Source organism: Phacochoerus africanus, chromosome 6, assembly GCF_016906955.1.
Source record: "Phacochoerus africanus isolate WHEZ1 chromosome 6, ROS_Pafr_v1, whole genome shotgun sequence".
In the NCBI taxonomy this organism is placed as follows: domain Eukaryota; kingdom Metazoa; phylum Chordata; class Mammalia; order Artiodactyla; family Suidae; genus Phacochoerus; species Phacochoerus africanus.
The window spans coordinates 41,788,911-41,806,221 of record NC_062549.1 but is presented as its reverse complement, the minus strand read 5'-3'; the positions used below and the strand labels follow the sequence as shown (position 1 = coordinate 41,806,221).

At 38.8% G+C, this 17,311-nt stretch overlaps 1 protein-coding gene across 2 annotated transcripts in view; it reads left to right on the top strand.

The window, feature by feature from the left end:
* The window catches only part of DPY19L4 (dpy-19 like 4), a 62,505-nt gene that overhangs the window by 32,554 nt on the left and 12,640 nt on the right, over nucleotides 1-17,311 (top strand). Inside the window, exons 7-14 of one of the 2 annotated variants that reach the window (XM_047783587.1) lie at nucleotides 367-499; nucleotides 4,208-4,339; nucleotides 4,436-4,534; nucleotides 5,223-5,296; nucleotides 10,409-10,567; nucleotides 12,123-12,242; nucleotides 14,934-15,054; nucleotides 16,583-16,639. In XM_047783587.1, coding sequence (XP_047639543.1) covers nucleotides 367-499; nucleotides 4,208-4,339; nucleotides 4,436-4,534; nucleotides 5,223-5,296; nucleotides 10,409-10,567; nucleotides 12,123-12,242; nucleotides 14,934-15,054; nucleotides 16,583-16,639 — 895 coding nt within the window. Of the gene's footprint in view, nucleotides 1-364; nucleotides 500-4,207; nucleotides 4,340-4,435; nucleotides 4,535-5,222; nucleotides 5,297-10,408; nucleotides 10,568-12,122; nucleotides 12,243-14,933; nucleotides 15,055-16,582; nucleotides 16,640-17,311 lie in introns of both variants that reach the window. The other variant, XM_047783586.1, reaches the window with a different exon arrangement.

The following is a 17,311-nucleotide window of genomic DNA, read 5'->3' as shown; positions in this document are numbered from 1 at the left end:
AAGTTTCTGGAGGGTAGGGGGTTGGGATTGATTACACACTACTATGTATAAAATAAGTAGCAGGGACCTACTGTATAGCACAGGGTAATCTATTCAATACTATATAATAACCTATGTGGGAAAAGAATCTGAAAATGAATTGATACATGTATAACTGATTTACTTTGTTGTACCCCTGAAACTAACATAAATTTCTAAGTCAACTATACTCCAATAAAATTTATTTAAAAAAACAACAAAAGAAGTTCCAGAATTTTATAAAGTGGAACCAATAACAAAGGTGCAAAATTTGAGGTAACAACCTTATAGATTTTTATAGTAATAAAGCTGTTGATATTTAGTTTCTTTCTTTTGTTCTCCCTAGAGGTTTTGCTACTTATTGATGAGTGCTTCAACTTACACGTTTATGATGATGTGGGAGTACAGCCACTATCTCTTGTTTCTTCAAGCAATATCTCTCTTCTTGCTAGATAGTTTTTCACTGGAGCAAAGTGACAAGGTATTATGGTTTTTAATTCTGAGAATGAATGTTTTTATAGTGTTGTATAAAACTATTTTAAGCTTTTTTTTTTTTTTTTTTTGCTTTTTTAGGGCCATACCTGCAGCATATGGAGGTTCCCAGGCTGGGGGTTAAATTGGAGCCATAGCTGCTGGCCTATACCACAGTCACAGCAACACCAGATCCAAGCCATGTCTGCGACCTACACCACAGCTCATGGCAACACCAGGGATCGAACCTGCGTCCTCATGGATGCTAGTCAGATTTGTTAACCACTGAGCCACAATGGGAACTCCCAGGCTTATTTAAATTTTTTTTTTTTTTTTTTTTTACCATACCCATGGCATGTAGAAGTTCACAGGCCAAGTGTCGAACCCATGCCACAGCAGTGATAACCCTGGATCCTTAACCCACTGAGCCACCAGGGATCTCCCTGAAGTGTTTTAATAAGCTCTGATTTATAATTCTACTCAAAAAAATCACAAAAGTTACAAAAGAGTATATGTATTTTGTATATATAGTATATAGAAGAAAAATGAGTATTTGAACACCCAGGGCAAGAAATGGAGCATACGAATACCTCAGAAGCCCCTCTTCTCTTTCCCAGTAATATCCTGTTCCTTTCCCAACACAGGCTAACTGTATCAAATTTTGTTTATTCTTTCCTTCTTTTCCTTTGTCATTTTTTTTAATTCTTATGGCTGCACCTGTGGCATGTGGAAGTTCCCGGGCTAGGGGTTAAATTGGAGCTGCATCTGAGGCCTACACCACAACCATAGCAAAGCTGAATCCTTAACACACTTAGTGAGGCCAGGGATCAAACCCGCGTCCTCATGGATACTAGTCAGGTTCGTTAACTGCTGAGCCACCACAGGAACTCCTTTAAGCATTCTTATACATGTCACCTGGCACAGAAGTGCAGGATTTTTCTAGAATATATACCTCATTGTAGAATTACAAGTCAAAGGATATGTGAATATTCAATCTAACTAGAAATACCAACCAGGCCTTTCCCAGCATGGTTGTATCAGTAGTTAAATGTTCCCATAAACGTTTGGTTCCTTTGTTTATCTTTTTCTTATTTGCCCTCTTTCTTTTTTTTCTCTCTCTTTTTAAGGCCATACCTGCCGCATATGGAGGTTCCCAGGCTAGGGATTGAATTGGAACTGTAGCTGCCCGCTTACACCACAGCCACAGCAGTGCCAGATCCGAGCCACGTCTGCGACCTACATTATAACTCATGCCAATGCCGGATCCTTAACCCACCGAGTGAGGCCAGGGATCAAACCTATATCCTCATGGATACTAGTTTTGTTCTTAATTTGCTGAGCCACAATGGGAACTCCCTATTATGCCCTTTCTTATCTTTTCTTCATTTCTAAATATTTATTAAGTATTTAATATGTTTTCTAAGCCAGAAATTTGAGGATCTTCTTGCTCTTCTCTTCCTTTTCTTTATTCCATATACTCAGATGGTTTGGAATCATATTCAGTTCCAACATTTAGACTATTTTAATAGAATATAATATAAAGATTCATTAACCAAGTAGAAAATTGTTAACTTGTTAATTGAAAGGATATTAAGAACCTGGAAATATTATAGAGGTAGCAACTGCAAGAAGCAGCTGCAACCCCTAAAGCCAAGGGATCAAAGGAAGAATTTGGAATTATTAAAACTTAGAAGGTTAGGGAGTCCACGTTGTGGCTCATTGGGTTAAGAATGTGACATAGTGTCCGTGAGGATGCAGGTTTGATTGCTGGCCTCGTTCAGTGGGTTACTGATCCAGCTTTGCTGTGAGCTGTGCTGTAGGGTGCAGATGCAGCTCGGATCTGGCATTGCTGGGGCTGTGGCTGTGGCAGTTCAGATTTGATCCGGCCTGGGAACTTCCGTATGCCACAGGTGCAGCCTTATAAAAAAGAAAAAAAGGAGTTCCCATCATGGCTGAGCGGTTAACGAACCCAAATAGCATCCATGACGATGTGGATTTGATCCCTGGCCTCACTCAGTGGGTTAAGGATCCAGCATTGCCATGAGCTGTGGTGTAGGTCACAGATGTGGCTTGGATCCCGCATTGCTGTGTCTGTGGTGTAGGCCAGCAGCTACAGTTCCAGTTCAACCCCTAGCCTGGGAATTTCCATATGCCGTGGTTGGGGCCCTAAAAAGACGAAAGACAAAAAAAGAAAACTTAGAACCTTAGAGGGACCCCATGCAGCTGAAGCCTAGAAACCTAGGCTTCTGAGGAGGGGCCACTGCACAGCTTTGCTGGTGTCTCTGAACTAGAAAGCAGAGCCCTGTGGAAATGGGACCCAGACTTCTGGGAATAGGACTCTGGCCAGCTGGTCCTGGGGTATCTGTGATTAAGCTGGTTCTTCAAGTATTTAGACAAACCACAGCTGTATCCAGCTGCTCTAACAAGCAGGGATTACTGTGGACTGAAGGAGCATTGCTGAGGTGATGCTCCTAGAAACTGTAAGCAGCAGGAAGGAATCTCACCCCTGTTCTCCCCAACCTTGTAATCTCTTGCTGGCACTTTGGCAGAGCCTAATAGGGGGCCATATGGAAAAGCTGAAACGTAGATTGCAGAGGCTGGCCCCAGCACTGAGGTAGGAGATAGAGGAGTAGGTTTGGGGTTAAGAGAACCAGCAGCTGAAATGAAGAAATAGAACATGGTCAGCATCCAGAAGATCCCATTGTGCCCTCCTTGTCATTGTTTCAGCCTCCCAGCAGTGAGATATCTTTCTAAAAAAATAGCTTTGGCTTTTTTAGGGATTTTTTTTTTTTTTTGGTCTTTTTTGCCATTTCTTGGGCCATTCCTGTGGCATATGGAGATTCCCAGGCTAGGGGTCAAATCAGAGCTGTAGCCGCCGGCCTACACCAGAGCCACAGCAACCTGGGATCCGAGCTGCGTCTGCAACCAACACCACAGCTCTCGGCAACGCCGGATCCTTAACCCACTGAGCAAGGGCAGGGATCGAACCTGCCACCTCATGGTTCCTAGTCGGATTTGTTAACCACTTAGCCACAATGGGAACTCCCGGTTTTTGGTTTGTTTTAGGTTTTAACATCTCTGCTTTTTGATTCCCCTCACCCCCACCTCCACTAATGCCTATATTTTGTCTTAGTTTTTCCCTTTCTAAAAGGAATTCATTTTATGGTAGATTAAATTATACCATTGAATTTTAGAAAAGAAATCTGATAAGACGTAAAACTTTCCTGGGAGATCTTCTATTAGGAAATTGAATTTAACTTTCTTATTCTCACTGTTAAGGGGACCAAGTGCAAAAATACTTTTCTGTGGTGCTACATTTCATAGCAGTATATTTTCACTGGGTAGGTTTTGGGAACTGCTGCTAAGGATTATGATTTTTGATTTATTCAGTTTGATATTGCATAGATGGATTTTAATAGCTGACCACCAAGTGATATTGAGTCAGAGCCTGGGATTAAAGAAGGTTCTTCCAGTCTGATTTAGATATCCACAGTGTTAAAGCGTTTTCTTTGTGGAGAGTTCTTCCTAAGAAGAAAGTGATAATTTATTGTATCCCATGACATTAAAAACACAAATTGAACATTTGTACAATACTGTCCAAAATTGTAGTAGAGCATTTACTTTATAATTGTAGTCAAGTGTATTCTGAACAAAACTAATGAAAACATGTACAATAAAATACATTTTATTCTCATTCATTTTATTTTTGTCTCAACAGGTTCATGAAGTTTATAGAATCTATATATTTTCTCTCTTTCTGGGATATTTACTTCAGTTCGAGAATTCAGCTTTGTTGGTGTCTCCTTTATTAAGTTTAGTAGTAGCCTTAATGCTTGCTAAGTGCCTTCAGGTAATTAGAATTACCTTTTTATCATTCTTGGGGTGAACTTTTAAGTTGTTAATTTTTTTTAAACCTCACTTCTTTGCTTTTCCCCCCACTGCATAGCTGAATGTGAAAAAAGAAACTTTCGTAGCCAAAATAATGAAAGTAATAAATTTTTACTTGGTGTGTACTCTGACAGTGACCCTGAATGTTATAATGAAGGTATGTAACTCTGTATTTCAGATGCATGTAGTAGATTAAAATGAATAATGAAATATCCTAGAGTAAAGTTTAATGAGAATGATGGGATAGCAAGATAATATAGAATTTGTACAGTAAAATTTGTTCTTGAGCAATAACCATACCTCATAAACTAGATGAGAAAAGAGGATCTGGTTCTTTTCTAGTTATACTTTAAAATAGTTACCTTTATTTTTGTTTAATTTAAATATCATTATGCAACTAAGTAATATATGGAATAAATTCAGATGAGTAAAATTTATGTTCAAAACAGTGGGTAAGTTATTTAAGCCAGGTGGGATAAGGTTGAAATCTTTTTTTTTTCCTCTACTTTTTAGGGCCACACCCATGGCATATGGAGGTTCCCAGGCCAGGGGTCTAATCAGAGCTACAGCTCCTGGCCTACACCACGGCCACAGCAAATATACTTATTATACCAGATTATACAAATTATACCAGATCTGAGCCACTACCCCATTATACTTAACTATAAGGTAATGTGATCGACTTACAAGAATAAATCTCCTTCATTACACCATGTATTATTTAATTCATATTTTTGGTTTTATAATCTTGCTGTGTTTTCTGTTTCTAGTATTGGACAAAAGCATATTTTTGCTGTAAGCATAGCTAATAGTTCTTGATTGTGACTAATGTTTTTCTCCTCCAGATGTTTGTCCCACACAAAGAAAATGGACATATGCTGAAATTTCTTGAAGTAAAATTTGGGCTAAATATGACTAAGTAAGTTTACTTAACTCTATACCAGTTAGAAGATAAAGAGCAGAAATAATTAAAGAAGGGGGTACACACCTAATTACATACCTCTTAGAAAATAATGCGGGATATTATAATAGCTAAAAGAAATATGTCATTAATACTTTTCTCGTTCAAAAAATATCTCATTTAGGTCTTTATTTATTTATTTGTCTTTTCAGGGCTGTACCCGTGGTATATGGAAGTACCCGAGTTAGGGGTTGAATCAGAGCTGCAGCTGCCAGCCTACACCACAGCCACAGCAAGTGGGATCCAAGCCTCATCTGTAACCTACACCACAGCTCACAGCAACACCAGATCCTTAATTCACTGAGCAAGGCCAGGGATCAAACTCGAGTCCTCATGGATAACAGTCGAGTTCATTACTGCTGAGCCACAGTGGGAACTCCTTCATTTGGGTCTTTTAAAATTAGATATATCTGGATTTCCTGTGTGGCGCAGCAGAAACGAATTCGACTAGGAACCGTGAAGTTATGGGTTCCATCCTTGACCTCCCTCAGTGGGTTAAGGATCCAGTGCTGCCGTGAGTTGTAGCATAGGTCACAGCCGAGGCTTGGATCTGGTGTTGCTATGGCTATGGCGTAGGCCGGCAACTGTAGCTCCGATTAGACCCCTAGCCTGGGAACCTCCATATGCCGCGGGTGCGGCCCTGAAAAGACAAAAGAAAGAAAGAAACAAACAACAACAACAAAAAAATTAGATATACATAAGCCTCAATAGCATCACAGTATGTTGAAGCTACTTTTGCCTTTGATGAGGAAAGATGATATAATAAGGTCAGAATAAATTAAATATCTAAATGAATAAAGAACCAAGGAAATTTTAACCAGTAACTACCAAAATGCTTATTTTTATTTTTAATTTTTATTTATTTATTTATCTTTTTGTCTTTGAGGGTTGCAGGCTAGGGGTCAAATTGGAGCTATAGCTGCCAGCCTACACCAGAGCCACAGCAACATGGGACCTGAGCCACATCTGTGACCTACACCACAGCTCACAGCAATGCTGGATCCTTAACTCACTGAATGAGGCCAGGGTTCGAACCTGTGTCCTCATGGATGCTAGTCGGGTTTGCTAACCACTGAGCCATGACGGGAACTCCAAAAATGCTTATTTTTAAGAAGAGTATGAAATTAATAAAAGCAAAAGAGTATGAGTGTAAATCAACTATAGTTCAATTTAGGAAAAAAGTTCATGATGTACTCCAAATCTACATTTAAAAAAAAAAAAAAAAGGACGAGTAGTAAGATATTTATTTCTTAGCAAAGAATCCCGTCTTAGCATCATAATGGTAGATTGGGCCAGGAGCTAACTTCTGCAGTTCTAGAGTATTGTACCTTTCATTTTTAGTTAAATTTTGTTGTACCTTTTGTTTTTGGTTAAATTGGGCCAGGAACTAACTTCTGAAATTCTGGAATATTGTTGTAGCTTTTATTTTTGGTCATTTTAAGTCTGAAATGAAATAAATGGTTTCATGTACAGATAGAGTCCACTTGCATAAGAGAAAATGTATATTTACCTATACTTTTCTCTAGTTCATATTACAGTCATTTGCTGTGATTACATGGGATTTTAGATGGTGTGCATAGAATTTCATGTTGTGATATATCACTGTTAGCCAAATGTTTGACATAGCTTAAACACTGGATAAATCTAAAGTGTAAATCATATATAGCTAGCTACTAAGATAAAAGGATCCTTTAGGAGGCCATATTTACTTTATAAAGGTAGGGACTGTGTCTTTTTCAGGTGTATATATATATATAGACCTGACACTCAACAGGCAACTAGTAAAAATTGGTTAGAGACCTCCAGAATTGTTTGTTTGTTTACCCAGTGAATTTATTACATTTATAGTTGAACAATGATCATCACAATCTGATTTTATAGGATTTCCAAGCCACAACCCCAGCGCATCCCCCCACCCCCCCAAACTGTCTCCTTTGGAGACCATAAGTTTTTCAAAGTCTGTGAGTCAGTATCTGTTCTGCAAAGAAGTTCATTCTGTCCCTTTTTTCAGATTCCACATGTATGTCAGTGAAAGCATTTGATGTAGAGACCTCCAGAATTGACAGGCCTTTTCACTGACTTTCTCTTTAACCTTGGAAGACTCTAGTATGAGCCTCGGATTACGGGCTTCTTTTCTCCAGTGTTTCTTAGTTCATATTGTATAGTACTCTTTTGTTCTGCTTGTCAGGTACTAGATTGGCTTCACAAGGTATTATACTAGGTATTTTAAGATTAAGACTTGGTCCCTTGTCCTTAAGGTTATTGCCAGCTCATTAAATAGTTTTTATACAATTAATGGCATGGATGGTATAAATAGTAAGTGCATTATGCTCATCGTGCCAACTGGGACTCAGGATTTTATAGTTCACCAGAATTTCAGGAAACATTTCTGTTGAGATAGACTTTTAAGAACCACTAAGGAAATGTTAATAAATATTCATTTAATGTGCAAGATACTGGTCCAGGTATTCTGGGGGATACAAAAATGACTACAGTCTAACACATGGCATATTGCATTAAACACTATAATACAGGGATAATTAAAGTGCCATGGGAATATGAAGGAAAGATTGAGATTAGGAGTTATGGAAAACCTATTCGTTAAATTAAGAGTTGAATTTGATCTTGCAGAATTAGTAACTTTATTATTTTTTTTGTCTTTTTTTTGTTGTTGTTGTTGTTGTTGTTATTGTTGCTGTTGTTGTTGCTATTTCTTTGGGCCGCTCCCGCGGCATATGGAGGTTCCCAGGCTAGGGGTTGAATCGGAGCTGTAGCCACCGGCCTACACCAGAGCCACAGCAACGTGGGATCTGAGCCGCATCTGCAACCTACACCACAGCTCACGGCAACGCCGGATCGTTAAGCCACTGAGCAAGGGCAGGGACCGAACCCGCAACCTCATGGTTCCTAGTCGGATTCGTTAACCACTGTGCTACTACGGGAACTTCAGAATTAGTAACTTTAATAGGCAGATTTTAAAAAGTAGGTGATTTTGTTGTAGGTATAATTTTTTTTTTTTTTTGCTTTTTAGGGCCACACCCTTGGCATATGGGAGTTCACAGGCTAGGGGTCAAATTGGAGCTGTAGCAGCTGGCCTACACCACAGCCACAGTAACGTGGGATCTAAGCCAAGTCTGTGACCTATGCCACATCTCACAGCAATGCTGGATCCTCAACCCACTGAGTGAGGCCAGGGATCGAACCTGTATCCTCATGGATAATAGTTGGGTTCATTACCACTGAGCTGTGATGGGAACTCCAGTACATATGAAATATTTTGATAACAACGTCTTTGATACAGTTGTATGGCTGTTTGACACACTGTGAAACTTTAACCTTTTACTTTAAACCCAGTGATTTGTGAAACATTCTCAATACCTGAGCATTCCTGAACATCACTCCATCTCTTACTCCCTCCCCAGGGCTAGGAATTTGAGGACTGAATGGAAGTTGAAGATGAATTAGGAGTAAGAATGTAGATAAAACTACATATAACTAAAAGTCTTGTCGATCACTTTTAGCTTTGGGTGAAAAAAAAAGTTTATTCTGATTCTTATAGCTTGTAAAGCTTACCTTTCAAATTTTATGATTTCTGTCCTAATAATTAGATATCTTTTTTTGAAAAAGGCCCTAGTTGAGAAACATTTATCAGTATAAAACTGGGTTGTCCAACAACAATGTAATTTTAGGGAATTCCCTTGAGGTGCAGCAGGTTAAGCATCTGGCATTGTCACTGCAGAGGCTTAGGTCACTACTGTGGCTTAGGTTCAGTCCCTGGCCTAGGAACTTCAGCATGCCATGGGAGGCAAAAGGAAACCCAAACAAACTCCAGTTAACTCAATATAACATTAGTTATATATGTAATTTTCTAGTAGCCACATTAAAAGCAGTAAAAAGAGGGAGTTCCCATTGTGGCTCACTGGTAATGAACCTGACTAGGATCCATGAGGTTGCAGGTGCTATCCCTGGCCTCGCCCAGTTGCTGTGGCTGTGGCATAGGCTGGCAGCTATAGCTGCAATTGGACCTTTAGCCTGGGAACTTCCATATGCCGCAAGTGCGGCCCTATAAAGCAAAAAAAAAAAAAAAAAAAACCCGAAAAAACAGTAAAAAGAAACAAGTCAATTTAAAGGTTTTTTTTGGCTGTGCCCACAGCATATAAAAGTTTTTGGGCCAGGGATCGAACCCACACTGTGGCAGCAACTTGAGCCCCTGCACTGATGATGCTGGATCCTTGACTCACTATGCCACCAGAGACCTCTGTAAATTTAATTTTAATGTATTTTAACATGACATATTAAAAATATTTTAAAGTGTAAATTATATGAAAATTATTAATGAGATATAATTTAGAAAAAAATTCCCTTTTTCACTCTTTTTTATCTTTGAAGTCCAGGGTGTATTTTGTGCTTAAAGTACACCTCCATTTGCACTGGCCACATTTCATGTGCTAATAGGTATATGTGGCTAGTGGATACTATACAGTGTAGATATAGAAGTTAGATGGATGAATTCTTGTTGTCTTCCAGATAAAAATAGAAAGTAAAACTCCCTTAAAACTGTATTGAGTTCTAGAGATGGTCACATTGCTAGATCACAAAAGTAGCACTTTAAAATTTATTAGGGGAGTTCCCATTGTGGTGCAGGGGAAACAAATCCGACCAGGAACCATGAGGTTGCTGGTTTGATCCCTGACCTCCGTCAGTGGGTTAAGAATCTGGCGTTGCCATGAGCTGTGGTGTAGGTCTCGGACACAGCTTGGATCCCGAGTTGCTGTGGCTGTGGTGTAGGCCGGCAATTATAGCTCGTACTAGACCCCTAGCCTGGGAACCTCCATATGCCTCAGGTACGGCCCTAAAAAGCAAATAATAAAATAAAATTTATGAGGGCAGTTTGTTGAAGAGGGTTACTAGTGCTGCTCTTTTCATTTGTCAAGGATATGACCTGGCTCTTATAATAAATGGATCTAGGAAATTTGTTTTGTCTTAATTTTTACTAAGATAAAAAGTACTTTTACGTTCAGAACTTTAAAACATCTGTGATTTTAATATCATGTTTTTTGTTTTCTGTAGGAATTTTACAATGAATTGGCTCCTATGTCAAGAATCCCTTCAGGCACCATCTCAAGATTTTTTTTTGCGATTGACACAGTCTTCTTTATTACCTTTTTATATTTTAGTGTTAGTTATTTGTTTTCTTTCTATGATTCAAGTTATTTTTCGGAGAATTAGGTAAGTACCTAGGAGAACCAATAATATTACTAATTAATAAATTATGGAAATATATAAAACTTTAATATTCTTCCAATATTTGTATGTTTGAAAGCTAACTCAATTCTCTCTTTATCAGTATGTAAAATATCATTATAAGCTATCCAGATAAAATTCAAATATAAGTTATATATCTAAATAGATAATGTCCTTTTTTTTTTGGCTGTATTCACAGCATATGGAAGTTCCTGGGCTAGGGATCAAATCCAAGCCACAGTTGTGATCTGTGCCACAGCTGCAGCAATGCCAGATCCTTAACCCACTGCACTGAGCAAGGGATCAAACCTATGCCTCAGCAGGGACCCAAGCTATTGCAGAGGCAACAACTGATCCTTAACCCACTGCATCATAGTATGAACTCTGGTAATGTAATTTTTTTTTTTTTTTTGCTTTTTAGGGCCACTCTTGTGGCATATGGAGTTTCCCAGGCTAGTGGTCTAATCGGAGCTATAGCTGCTGGCCTACACCATAGCCACAGCAACGTGGGATCTGAGCTGCGTCTTCGATCTACACCACAGCTCACGGCAACACCAGATCCTTAACCCACTGAGCGAGGCCAGGGATCGAACCCCCAACCTCATGGTTCCTGTCGGATTTGTTTCCGCTGCACCACGATGGGAACTCTGGTAATGTCCATTTTTAATGCAGGAATAATATTTAAATAATCAGTTAAACCTTTACAGACTCATTTACTAATTTACTCAGATTTTTTACTTACTGTACAAAAAATTTCTTCTACTTAAATGAGGCTAGTAGTGTAAGTGATTTTATTTTATTTTATTTTTTTAATTTAATTTTTTTGCTTTTTAGGGCCGCAGTCTTGGCATATGGAGGTTCCCAAGCTAGGGGTACAATTGGAGCTACAGCTCCTGGCCTAGGCCACAGCCACAGCAACAGCAACTTGAGATCCGAGCTGCGTCTGCAACCTACACCACAGCTCACAGCAACATCGGATCCTTAACCCTTTACTGAGCAAGGCCAGGGATGGAACCTGCATCCTGATGGATACTAGTCAGGTTCATTACCACTAATCCATAATGGGGATTCCTGATGGTATCTTAATTTTGAGAATTTAGTTTTTCAAATTGTGATTTAACTGTATTGATTTAGTAGTCACTAGTTCAGTGATGATTTGGTCTCAGAAAAGGAACCTAAATTTTTTTTTCATTTTTTTTATTACTCAAATGAATTTATCACATCTGTAGTTGTATAATGATCATAACAATCTGATTTCACAAGATTTCCATCCCACAACACAAGCACATCCACCCACCCCCCAAACTATAAATTTTTTTTTAATTATATTTCCCTAACTTTTATATTTAGTCTTCATAGAGTCAGTTGTCTTCATGTTTGAAAAGCCATTTTTAAAGACTTGGAGATATGTAAGTTAGGTATTTGACCAGAATATACTTTCACATTTTAAGAACTACCTGTATTTTTTATGAGATTAAAGATCTTTGATTTTTCAAATAAATATTTTTGAAGTAGTAAAAAAACACATTTCTTTCTCTAGTGGTAAGTCCCTGAAAGAAACTATTACACTTGAAGATGGGCGAATTGGAGAAAGGCCAGAAATCATTTATCATGTGATTCACACTATTTTATTGGGCTCTCTTGCAATGGTTATAGAAGGGTAAGTATACTTTATTTGATCCATTTGTTTTTACAAAGAATTGTTTTTTCTAAGTGGATGCTTTCAAGAATACATTTATAAAACAAAAAACGTAATATAACTAACGTTTAGAGAGGTTTTTATGGTACAATGAACTGATATTTACATATTCATTTATGTGCTCAAAAACTGCTGAACATCTTCCAAGGGCCAGGTATTGTGCTAGGTGCTTGGGTACAGTGGTGAACAAAAGTACACAGCAGTCTCCGACTTTAAGTGACTTATGGACTAATGAAGGTGACAGATGTTAATCACACAAAAATAAAACTACAACTTTGATAAGTGAAGGAGAAGTAAATGGTGATCTAAGGGTGAGGGTTCAACAAATGATACCTTTTTCTTTGAAGTTTGACTCAGATAATAAATAAGACACAGGAGTATAAAATGGTTTGAGCACCCACTTTCAATGGGGGTAAGAGGTTTCTTCATACCGACAAACAATTCCCTGGACACCAACGGGGTATCCTTCGGTTCAGCTCAATTTTGACACCACCGACCTGGAGATAGCATCAGAATCCACAGGCTTAGGGTTCAGTTCTACAAGGCTCCCCCCACCTCTTCAGACCAGTTCCAAGTCCAGATTGTTACATGTGTTTCTGATCAACTAGCTGTAAGTCAGAGGTTCCCAAGACCCCCTCCTGGGATTTGATTAATTTACTAGAAGGCTTACAGAACTCAGAGAAACATTTTGCTTACTAGATTACTGGTTTATTACAAAAGGATATAAATCAGGAGTTCCTGTCGTGGCACAGTGGTTAACGAATCTGACTAGGAACCTTGAGGTTGCGATCCCTGGCCTTGCTCAGTGGGTTAAGGATCCGGTGTTGCCGTGAGCTGTGGTGTAGGTCGCAGATGCGGCTGGGATCCTGTGCTGCTGTGGCTCTGGTGTAGGCCGGTGGCTACGGCTCCGATTCAACCCCTAGCCTGGGAATCTCCATATGCCGAGGGAGCGGCCCTAGAAAAGGCAAAAAGACAAAAAAAAACCCCCAAAAAACAAAAAAACAAAAGGATATAAATCAGGAACAGCCACATGGAATATTTGCATAGGGAAAGGTATGGGGAAAGGGCTTGGAGGTTCTCTCTCCACGTGCCACTATTCCCAAATCTCCATGTGTTCACCAACCAGGAAGCTCTCTGAACCCTCTCCTTTTTGGGTTTTTCTGGAGGCTTCATTACATAGGCACAACTGATTAAAGCATTGGCCATTGGTGAACTCAGCCTCCTGAGGTTTGAGGGTAGGACTGAAAGTTTCAAGCCTCTAATCTTGTGGTTGACTTCCCTGGCAACCAGCTCTTAGCCTTAGCTGCTTTCCACAAGTCACTTCATTAACAAAGTAAAAGATACCTTTAGGCTCTCAGCACTTAGGAAATTCCAAGTTTGTGGGAGCCATGAGCTGGGAACTGTGGCCAAAGACCAAGTATACATGAGAAATATATTTTGGTCATCGGGATGATTCTGATTCTGATTGTGATAAAAGTTGCATTGGAGAATACTTTTCCTTCCTTCTTTCCTCCCTCCCTTCCTTCCTCTCAGTATAGAGGGTGGAAAGTTTGTGTTCCGAGGGGTGTCATATACACATAATTCAATGTGAATGGTGTCCTCTGGAGCTGTAAACCAGACTCTAGTGTGATTCTGGCTGACTGGAAGAATAGCTGGGTATTTTCAGAAATGGGGAAATAGGAGGAGATATTTGTTGACCAGAGGAAACTAATGCAGTTCCTCTGTCTTAGCAACATGTATTCTGTAGGCATCCATTATTTCTTTCAAAGCCCAAGTCAGTATTCTTTATTTTTCTCACACCCACAGCATGTGGAAGTTCTCGGGCCAGGGATCAAACCTGCACCACAAGAGCGACCTGAGCTGCTAGTCACAACGCCGGATCCTTAACCCACTGCACCCAAGGGAATTCCATTATTCATTTTTTTAAACCTTAAGTACATTCTGTCCAATTGGTCTATTTGTTTCACATAACTCTAGACTTTATATAAAACTTTTGTCTTTTTAGGGCCACACCTGCAGCATATGGAAGTTCCCAAGCTAGGGGGTGGAACCAGAGCTTTAGCTGCTGGCCTACTCCACAGCCACAGCAATGCAGGATCCGAGCCTTGTCTGTAGCCTACACCACAGCTCACAGTGACTTGGATCCTGTGTTGCTCTGGTTGTGGCGTAGGCAGGCAGTTGTAGCTCTGATTCGATCCCTAGCCTAGAACTTCCATGTGCACAGGTACAACAGTACAAAGAAAAAAAAGTACTGCAGTTAAAGCCATGTGTTTGTATCTTTATACACTTAGGCTAATATATCTGTAGGCTAGATTTCTAGAAATGGGATAATCTTGGAATATTTAAAATTTCCATAGGTTCCGTCAAATTGCCTTCTGAAAAAGTATAACAGTTTATATTCTCTCCAGGTGTATAATTTTATTATAGCTCATCTATACTAATGTCTTATTTCATCCTCATTTCAGTGACCCACATGTCTCTTGATTATTTTAGAAGTAAATAAATATGTGGCTGAAAATTAGAGGCTAAGTTTGTTCATTCTCCCTCAACATTGTGGTAGTTTTATGAGTATAGGAAGAACTCAGAAAAGAGAAATCAGATAATTATGATGTTCATAGGATAGCTCAGTATGACTCTTTTTGTCTTCTCCAGCTTGAAATACCTCTGGACTCCTTACGTGTGCATGTTAGCAGCGTTTGGTGTATGTTCTCCTGAACTTTGGATGACACTTTTCAAGTGGCTTCGATTACGGACTGTACATCCAGTATTGTTGGTGAGTCATTGTTATTTTGTGTTAAGTACTTGTTTCTCCTCCAGTTCTATGAATGGAAACCACATTGAATACAATTAAAATAGTGTAAATCACATTATGATGTATAGGTAAAGAGAAAGAGATCCTTTGAAAAACATTTTTTATAATTTCTGATTATAAAAGTAGTACATTTCACTGAGACAACTTAAAAACTGGAAAGTAAGAATATAAGTGAATCAATAATGTTAGAGGCTATAAAAATTAGTTTTAATAATATTTTTCTTGGTTTGATTTAGAACTATGCTGTGTTTTCAGCATGAATTTAAACAGTTGCAATGTACCTGCTATATACAGTGTGCTTGGGATGAAAAGATAACACACAATTGAAAAGATGACAGTCTCCTGGTCATAAAAACAGATAAAAGGAGTTCTGTCATGGCTCGGTGGGTTAAGGATCCGGCATTGTCACTTTTGTGACTCTGGTTACAGCTGTGACACAGGTTCAGTCCCTAGTCTGGGAACTTCGTATTCATCAGGAGTGGCAAAAAAAATAAAAATAAAAAAAAGCACAAATAGTAAGAATTGACAAGGTGCTATTGGAACAGAGAAGGCATTCTTTTTTTTTTTTTTTTGTCTTTTTTAGGGCCGCTCCCATGGCATATGGAGGTTCCCAGGCTAGAGGTCGAATCAGAGCTCTAGCTGCCGGCCTACACCAGAGCCACAGCAACCCGGGATCAGAGTCTCGTCTGCGACCTACACCGCAGCTCACGGCAACGCCGGATCCTTAATCCATTGAGCAAGGCCACGGACCAAACTCGCAACCTCATGGTTCCTAGTCAGATTCGTTAACTCCTTGCCAGTCTTTTTCCAGAGGAATTTGTACATTTATATGTATTAGCTATTTTCCCCTGTGTTAATTCATTCTCTTTCTGTTGTTAGCTTTTTTTTTTTTTTGGCCTTTTAGGGCTGTACACATGGCATATGGAGGTTCCCAGGCTAGGGGTCAAATCAGAGCTACAGCTGCTGGCCTACACCACAGCCAGCAGCAATGCCGGATCCAAGTTGTGTCTGCAACCTATACCACAGCTTGTGGCAATGCCAGATCCTTAACCCCTGAGCAAGGCCAGGGATTGAACCTGCGTCTTCATGGATGCTAGTTAACTGCTGAGCCTCGACGGGAACTCCTGTTGTTAGCTTTTAACGTAGTGTTTCAGTGTTTCTTGTAAGCTCTTCGTAACCTAAATTCCTGGAAAAATTGTCAAATTTTAGTTTGCTATTTGAAAATATTGCTATGAGCATTATCCTTTTTATGTGCTGCCTTAAATTTATATAGTAAATATGTATGTCTCACTTTGCCTCCAGCTTGACATGTCTTAAATTTATTTTCTTTACCCATTTCACTCTGTGAACTAGATTCTGTGCCGACTCAATTTCTTTGAAATTGTTATAACTGTAAGCATATGTGATTGGTTATGGAGTCAGTGTCTACTACCTCTAGAGTATATTCAGAAATGTATTTATTCAGGACCCTTTTCCCTTAACATTTTAGGCTCTTATTCTAAGCACGGCTGTGCCCACTATAATAGGTCTCAGCTTATGGAAGGAGGTAAGAAAATTAAATTTTTCATATTAAAGTATACTTTGTCTACAAGGTAGTGATAAATTTATATATGTGTGTAGGATACTTATATTGAGACACTATTCTAATAAAACAAAGTGTCATATACTCAATAATGCTTAATTTTTTACCGCTAGGAACATGATAGATGAGCTAAAACCTTTTTAGAATGCCATCTGATGCAATTTTCAGTGGTCTAATACTGTTATTAATTCAGTTTGTAATTTGCAAAGGAAATGGCTGAATAAATAGGTTTTAATATTAAGAACTATTTTAGTTACTCCAAAATTTAAATATTTATAAAATAATATAAATTTTTTGGCTTATCATAATGTAATATGGAACTAATTGCCAGTAAACCTGTACATTATTTGACTTGGCCTGAAATTTCTCTTTTTGTTTCCTTATTTATTCATTATGTGTGTGCATGAACAATACAACTGATGATTAAATTATGTATTGAGTGTAGGCGGTAAATTAACCATAAAATAGATTATTCAGACTGAGAAGAATGAGCAGGTCACTCAAAGAAAGTAAAGCAATCCATGCCATTGTTTCCATGAAAACAATGTTGTGATATTGTTTGCTTTAAGTTAGCCTCTTAGCTTTTGGAAGTACTCTGAAACAGTTTTAAACTTTCTAAATACTTACATTGAGTAT